Source organism: Symphodus melops (assembly GCF_947650265.1).
Source record: "Symphodus melops genome assembly, chromosome: 1".
NCBI lineage: Eukaryota > Metazoa > Chordata > Actinopteri > Labriformes > Labridae > Symphodus > Symphodus melops.
In genome coordinates, this window is record NC_136691.1 from 45,058,896 (window position 1) to 45,067,554 (window position 8,659).

Below are 8,659 nucleotides of genomic sequence, written 5' to 3' on the forward strand. Positions count from 1 at the left end.
CATCTACTCTGTCACTGACATGTGACTCTTTATTACAAAAACTCAATCAAGCTTTGTTTCAGAGAAGGCTGCGTGCGGCGAGTAAACAATCGGCTGTGTATGGTTTAAACATGGCAGGGTTTCGTTTACTATATAGTCACACAGGAAGTGATGATTCTTCAATGAACTGCAGTGTTTAGCTCCACCTTTTTGGGTCGGCTCCACATTCTTGGCACCCCAACGGAAGGGTCCCAAAAAGTGGGATGGTACGGATCGGTTATATGGGAATCTTTCCCGGGATAATTCTGTGGAAACGCCACAAAATGCGTGCCGTACCGAGACGAACCGAGCCGGACCGCTCGGTGGAAACAGGGCTTATGATTGCGTTGTGCGTTTTTGCTCAATTAATTGAAAACTTCAGTCAAAAGATTAATAAAAAATAAATAAATAAAATAAAAAAATATTTCAGCTCTACATGAAAGCCTTGGTATGCATTCTAACAACTGGCCGGATGGTCTATTGAGAGTCCAAATTACTACTCTCTGCATTCTTGAAACAAGAAGGTCTCTTCTTTTACAACCTGCAACAAAGGCTTTGAAGAGCAATCCACAGAGTTCCAGGTCTGACCCAGGATGCAGGAGGTAAAAGGCTGACCTCTGCATGAACTTTAAATAAATAAAAGTGCAGCTGTTTACTGCTAATTTAACATCAAAGAGACATTTAATCCCACAACAAGGGCTAAGAGAACTTCAATCAGAGGCATGCAAATAACCTTTGGCAAACCCAAATTCAACAACAGTGAATTATAGCAGCATGTTCTCTCTGGGGCAGATAATTTGTGTGTGTGTGTGTGTGTCCCTCTTAACTGTCATGGGAGCTGTCAATGAGTTATCAGCTGGATGATCATTGGGGCACTTTGAAAAAATCTGGGGTAGGGCTTGGTTTAACACACATTACAAGGGAAATGCATCGACACACACTGTGCCTCACGCCGTAGCACACATGCACAACGCAAGAACCCTGTATAAACTTTACAAAAGGACACTGTCAACTCCGTTCCACCTGTTGTGTACTTTAGAAACGCCCAGTGGATTTGCCTATCTGCTTAAAATCAGATTTAAAAAGAACGATCCAATTCCAAGTTCTCCATCAGAAATGTGAATAAAAGGTTTTTTCTCTCGCCACCAATATAGATTAGCATAGCATCAGGAAGTGAGCTTTAAGAGCCTCTAAAGTTTCTGGCTTCAGCAAAGTATTTTTCTGACTGCGCTTGTGCAAGGAAACACCTCCACCTTTATTTGTACGGGAGCGGATTTAGCTCCAAGGCCTGCAATTACATCATCATTCAGTTTTGCAGCGACACATATCAGGGCCGGCATTACTCAGAGAGGCCTTTGAAGAGTTTGGCCCAACCCTCATGCTCCCTTTTCTTCCCTCCTACCCTCCCACCTCCTCCCCCCCACCCCCCTTCAGCGCTGCCTTTGATGTAAGCGCGTGGAGCTGCACCAAGCGTCGCGGCCTCCCAGGCCTCCCCGCCTCGCCTGATCCTATCTGCTCAGGCGGCACATTCATGTGGTTTACACCCGCAGCACGACTCCCGGCAGCTATTCACCCAACCCTGCAGGCTCCGCCCTGATCAGGGTCCAGGGGCTCGAGAGGGACGTAGCAAAGCCTGAGCTGCCGACAGGGGTCGAGGGGAAGGACAGGAGGAATTGTGGAGGCTTTACCAAAGCCCATGGCTATCCTACAGAGCTTTTATTGGTATGGTATGCTAGTAAAAGGTACTATATTTGTAGAATCACGAAAGGAAAAGTTACAACTGAGCCTTTGGGACTTCTCTCTGGAGCTGAGTTGGAATGCGTTGGTGAAGGTGTGACTCTTAACAACTAGAGAAACAAGAACCTAATCTTTGCTGTGGGTGCAGCTGCACAAAAGAGCTACCATGCAAAAATAGTGCCAGTATTCTTCAGCTACAGGCACATAATATAAAAAAAAAATCCTGTGCCCCCAAATATCTGAAGCACGTCTAAGAAACAGGGAAAGAGAAAGCACATTTTTCATTTCAGAAATCTAGGGCGCATCTTTAGCGACAGAGAGAGAGGAGGAGGCAGGAAGATGTTGCGATCCGTCTTCGCTACGGAGCAACAAGACACGCAGCGCTGTATAAGAAGAAAAATGAGAGGCTAACCCAGCTTATCATGTGAAGAGGCATGCCCAATCCATCATAGCTGTGGCCCCATTGTGTTTAAGCCTGGATCTTCCTCATTACTGGAACAACTACCTGCACGCACTCACAGGCAAGTCGCCTCTAGATTTCGATAGCAAGAAGGCGAGGCACATGATGAACATGGTGGGATGGCAGATTCCACCGGAGCCTGATTTTTCCCCCAGTCTGGCACCCGTCAAAGACCTTCGCCACAGCGGTGTTGTGATACATTAAAAGGAAAAAAATAAAGGAAACATAACATCAGGGATTCCAGGTGAAGCCTCACATCATGAAAATGATGCCCTGAACGCTGCGTGACTATGTTCACATAAGCAGTATTAATGACTTCCTGAACAGTAAGCAGAGATATTGCAACACCTGCTGAAAAAAAAAAAAAACATCTGTATAAATCAAAAAGACAGGGAGGCTGGATTTTCTTGCATTTCTTTATCCATTAAAAAGCAACTGGATATTTTACCATGAGCGGGACATAATTATGTAATGATGTACACAAACGGAAAACCTTTGAACCCGTTTCTTGAACTAAGTGTGAAAGGTGTTTGATAAGACTTTTCCTTTCATGACAACAAATGCGAGCAGTGGGAGGACGGAGGAGGAGAGAGAAGCAGATGGTGGGTAGTGCTCCGAGTGAAATGGACTCCCTGCACAGCTACCTTCCTAGTCTATTGGCTAAAAAAGTACAACAAAAGAGGAGGCTGGCGTTGTGGCCTTCCACGGATAGTCAGCACATTCCTGGCTGACAACAAAGCATGCCTCTGCCTGGATGGGCCACTGTTAGCATTGTCATTTCATAACCCTCGACCCCTTAGCCTTTGTTTTGCAGACCCTCTGAGTCGGTGGATAAAAATATGGGCTGAGGGGGGCAGACGGGGCTTTTCAGTGCCGTTTCATCAAACAGCCTAGTCAGAAAGGGAACCAATTCTGGCCTTTCTTCATCTTCATCTTCAAACAATGAACTTGTGAATGAATTAATGCAAAATAACCCAAAAGACGGGCGTTATGAAAAATGACTTTTTCACCATTAAAGTAGGACATTATCTTAGGTTGCATTTCCCAGCACTCATCATAGAAGAGTCACAGCCTTGGGGGTAAAGCTGAATTTACATTTCCTCATCACCGGAGTGTTAAATAGAGGACAAACACAAGGCGTTCATACAAATGAGCTCGGACACATAATCAATAGCAGATCAGGGTGAGAGGGACGTCGGGGTATAGGGCTCCTCTAGGAGAGGCATGCATGGATGCTGGAGGGAAGGCAGCAAAGCACTGACTGCCTGCTAATCTCTCTTTGAGTGGAACATCAAAGATCGGCTGAGCCACTCAACCCAGTGGAAACTAATATAGCTACTGGGGCCACCAGTACCAGCATGCACTTGGACCAGCTGGAGTAGTGCAGTTAGAGGAATTGAAACACTGGGAGCGAAAGAGTCACCTGCATCGGAGGGAAAAACAGGGTGGTGATTTGGAAGATAGTGTGGCCAATTAAAAGAAGCCTGGACAAATATTAACAGCATGATAAGTGCTTGAACAATAACAGACCCTAGAACGTACCTTATACTGGCCAGCAGAGCTCTCAGTTCATGGCTAAAGAAAAAAAATGGTGTTTCTATTTGTTTACATTTGAAGGATTTTACATATCTGTGAGCTTCTGACAGAATCAGTTGATCATCACTCAACGTAAACCTCATTTAGTAAATGGAATGGTCATTCCAAGTATGGTAATATTGTTTTATAAAATATGCGTTCTCCACACTCGAAGTCATTTTTGTGCAATTTACGATGCATGACAACTTTGGCTAAAATCAAAGACACAGACAGGAGGTTGGAGGTGAGAGTTTGTGTTTGGGGGCGTTGAGCAAGAGAAAGAATAACAGTTTAGTCTGTTCTTTTCCGAAAAAGGGGGGGGGAAACGCAGCCTCAAATTACTTTGGCTGGCACATGAAAGTGAAACAGGGTGGCGGTTACGAGACGATAGCACTTAAAATACAGCTGAGACCGCCAAGCCAATAAATGGAAAAAAGTAGGGAGCAGGACTTTAAACCTTTTAAACCAGCATTTGTGTACTGCTACTGTTGCTTTGGTGCTGGGAGTGGCCCAGTCCCTGGCACCTCCCGTCTCAGGCCGTCCCATTTTGGCCTCTTGGGGTTTCCAGCCTGTGGTGAGAAAGCGCGCTGGATGCCTTAAACCACTAAAGCTCTCATTATAGTCTAAATGCAGCGCGACACAACTGTTGCCAACTGCAAGGTAGGAGCTCCAGTATTTAAGCTCATCGTTGTCTTTGCTCGAAACCACCACTTTCCCCCTGCACGTCCAGTCTGAGAAAAACTGCCACTTTCAAAGAACCACATCATGAAGTCTCCCAACGATAGTTGCTGGCACTTCGTGTGCACGGGGATGAAGTTCAAAGGTGAAGCAGCTCATGGGTGTTGGGAAGCTAAAGCATCTTCTTCCTGATGCTGGATTCAGAGGATATCCTCTTTCTCTGTGTCCCTTCTGAGAGGAAGTCTGCAAAAGCCACGTTATTCCCTCTGGGTTCTGGCCGACTACGCTGCGAGTCCCATCTGGTCCTCTGGGTGCCCCTGCCACGTCCCTGCCTGAGCTCCTCACTCACATGCTGACAGCATGGTCCCGCTGGAAATCAGAGGCAGATGTGCGCCGATGCACTGCTCATCTTGCTACAGGAAAGATGATTTGGCATCAGGGAGACAATAGAGAATGATGAGCAGCAGATGATCTTTCCCTTCACATCGAATTGGTAAAGCGACTTGTGCACCGTCAACATCGATGGGAATGTGAACGACATGATAGCTGACAATATGCTTGTCTTGCATGCAGCGGTGAGTCCAGAAATGTCATTACATCAAAGAAACAAAAAGAGATTCACAGATGACTCCGTATATCTCTGCCAATCCAAGGTTTGACCTGGGTAACTCAGTCAGGGGACGATTACGCTGTGCCTTCGTTGCCCTGCTTAACAGGCTTAACGCAAGTCAAACTGCTGCCCGTATTCGGAAAGATTTGGCAGGTCAATACTTACTTTTAAGCTATGTATAATCTGTAATATTTATACTAGTCCACTTCCTCCAAATCAGAATTTCCTGGGCCCAAAGCACAGCCAGTGCTAGGTGAATACAATTAACTACCTGGCAGGACAGAAAACCCCAAATACCCCGGCTGCCAAGAGCTGCGCTTAAAGTTGTCTTAGAGGAATGCCTGTTGATGCGCGCACACACACACACACACACACACACACACAGATAATCATGTCATGATAGAATGATTTAAGGAGACATTGATTACTTTTCTATTACAGTGCTGAAATGGAGTAACATGGAGCTGACTTTGGGGACGCCTGTGTGGCCAGACTCCCCCCCCTCCCCCTCCCCCCAAAAAAAAGAAAAGCACAGAGCGAGAAAAAAAAAATATGTTAAATGTGTTATTTTTGGCCCAACAGCATTTGCCAACATCTTCGCACTCTTTGATCAGCGCTAAGAGGGCGATAGCTTTAGGGAATTAGTGAAGGTGGGATAGGAGTGTATGAGTGCTGATGTTGGTTGGGTCTTTGCTCAGGAACGTTGCCAAGCCCCCTCTTTCCCCTGTATTTGAACCCATACCTGCTGAGGTCTGACCACTACTGAAAACACACAAGGTAACACAAACCCCTCAGGGCTCTGTTCAAACAGCAGAGGAAAGGACTAGAAGGCCTAGTAAACCTCAGGCAGACCAAATCAAGCGCCCCATTCACAGAGCAGAAAGTAGTCAAGTGTAATGGTTTGCGGACGTCACTGCAGACAAGTGAAAGCACAATCTAAATGTTTTCGTTCAGCCAGATTTCAGTGTAAATCTATATCTATGACAATACCGCAGCAATGTTCATACACGTTACTGCCATGTTATTTCACAAGTACAGAATTTTCAAGTGGGGAACTTGATACCAGTGTAAAATTATAGTCCTCAGGTTGTATGGTTGTCATTCATTGTCAGCTTCAAGTTTCATAAATTCTGGGTAGAAAATATGTTGCAAGAAATTCAAGACGGTGTGCCTTGCTGGACAAACTGTCCCTCATTATAGCCTGACAAAATATAAGCTGCCTCTAAGTGGTCAGAAGCTATGTTAGCAGAGAAAGCAAACCCAAATAGATGTGGTTTTTCAACGTAAAGCTGAGGTCTATATTTCTGTGTGGTTACAGAGTGGCGCCAAACGGCCATCACCGTGTATAAACAGGGCCCATTTTTATGCTGAGTATCACTTCCTTTGATTCCCACGTATCATCTTTCTTTCAAAGTAAGAATGCGTTTTTTGGGGGGGGTTTTTTGGAAAACAGGAGGGCACACTTGCAATAAAAAGATGCTGCTGTGTTGTTGATGAAGACATTATGGCAGAGTAGCAAAGGTCTGAATGGGATTAGAAATATAATAAAGCATAAACGTGTTATGCGCACATTAACATAAAGACACATTGGTAAATGGAGGAGCAGTCTGCTTGAGTCATATTCGGGTGCAGAATAAATTCTGTTACAGTTGATAATGTGGCAAACTTGATTCAAGTCAATATAGTTTTTGCACCATTTACAAACACTCTGCCCCTCAACTCTCTCTTCAAAGGCGGCACTGAAAGCTGGCTTGCCACCAAAAACCAATGATCTCATGGAACTCAATAGTTTCTTCAGTCTGAGGTCACACTTCAGCAGCTACTGGCTTTTCGAGAGAGACAGAGAGAGAGAGAGAGAGAGAGAGAGAGAGAGAGAGAGATAAACAACCACTCAACCAGTATCTCACAACCAATCCTTCATGCAGTGGCCCCCTTAAATCCACCTCCTCATAACCCAATCAATAGTGTAAACATCAGAAAAATCCTTCCTCTGAAATAGCATTAGACTCCAACAATCAAACAAAAACTCAATCAAAATTAACTTTACTTATCAGTTACATTTCACAGATACCTCAACATACACATCAAATAACCACTGCACAAGCATCAGATAGCTGCCTGCCTGTCACTCAAACAACAACAGAGAAAGTGTTAGAGGTCAGTGATTAAAACCCGAAACATTATATGTTTGTAACATTATTGACTATAACCCCAACTCTTATTTGCTTCCTTGCAAAGAGCAGCCAAGTCCATTCTTGGCTTTGGAGAAAAGCTTCATATTTCAGTGACTACGATAAGGCTACTTCATCAAAGCCTGATGACTGATCCAAGAATAAGCAGCTCCGGCCGAGTTTATTTAGACCCATCACTCATGGGGCCATGAGATAAAAGATGGATGATTGTTCCATTAGGGAAGAAGCATTGTAAAGCCTTAATAAAGAGTTATGAGTGAGCCGTTCGGAACCAAGTTCTGAACCACTTTCAAAGCAGCGTTGATGGAGGCTTCTTGTGAAGCGGCGGGACATCCGCTCAATAAAAACAAACGTTGTTCTCGATGCCAAACTAACATTTAGGATTTAAAAAAATGTGCGAATTTGGCTCAAGCTCACCACTTTAAGAAAAGATACAGTCAAAACTGAGCTCGTAGAGCAGCCTCGTAGGCGAGCTGCTCCGGGAACACGCGTAAAGTATGCTCGCTACAAAGTTGACTAACTCTTTGGAGAGGCGGTGCAGGATTTAGAACCTTGTTTTAAGGAAAGCGGTTCCCGTGTTTGTACAGAGGCGTCATTAACTGGAACGTGCACTCAGGTGAGCTCGAGACATCAACAAAATAACCTGCAAGAGCATGTTTTCCCTGTGAATGAATTCCACAAGATAGGAGCCATCTTGTGACCGCATATGCTTGCAAGCTTAGTACCATCCTTACACCGCCTGCATACATATACATACACACCATCTACAACTCTTGTCAACCCCCCCCCCCTCCAGCCCCCTGTTGGGAAAAGTTTTAAGAGGGCCAGATTGTTGAAATCACACCCAGTGTCCTGGATCTGTTTCCCAGCACATCAGCATGTCATTCCCGCAAGAAAAAAAAAAAGACACTTTCTACGTACTTGAACGATCTCCCCCTCCGCGCTGATAGTGGCTCCGGCTTTGGAGAACCGTCCTTGCAAGCCAGTCGTGTAAGTAGTATAATCTCCATTGGGACTGGACTCGAACAGAACCACTTCCACAAAGGCAGTATCCTTGGCGAAAACCGAACCAAGAGAAGCGGCAACCGCGAGGATCACCAGGACCACCGAGTCGGGCACACGATCTGAGCCTCTCCTTGGTAAAATCATCATCTTGCCGGCTGGATCTGCGCCGATCGGGACATAATTTCACACGGATTAATTAATCGGGTGTAGGTAATTGTTATCAGGTCTCTGCGTGTTACGTGCGATGCGTCAAAAAGACTCAGAAATTGTGCACCAAAAGCTGCGCCCGGGCTGAAGCGTGTTTATTTCACCACTGCAAACCTTGTCAATTACACTGCCTGCAAACGCTCCCTCTCTCTCTCTCTCTTTCTCCCTCCCTCCCTT

At 45.2% G+C, this 8,659-nt stretch overlaps 1 protein-coding gene across 1 annotated transcript in view; it reads right to left on the reverse strand.

The window, feature by feature from the left end:
• znrf3 (zinc and ring finger 3) overlaps window positions 1-8,659 on the reverse strand; it is a 63,994-nt gene extending 55,335 nt beyond the window's left edge. The window contains exon 1 of the mRNA XM_079371368.1: window positions 8,192-8,659. Within this exon, the coding sequence (XP_079227494.1) occupies window positions 8,192-8,422 (231 nt within the window). The 5' untranslated portion in view covers window positions 8,423-8,659. The remainder of the gene's footprint in view (window positions 1-8,191) is intronic.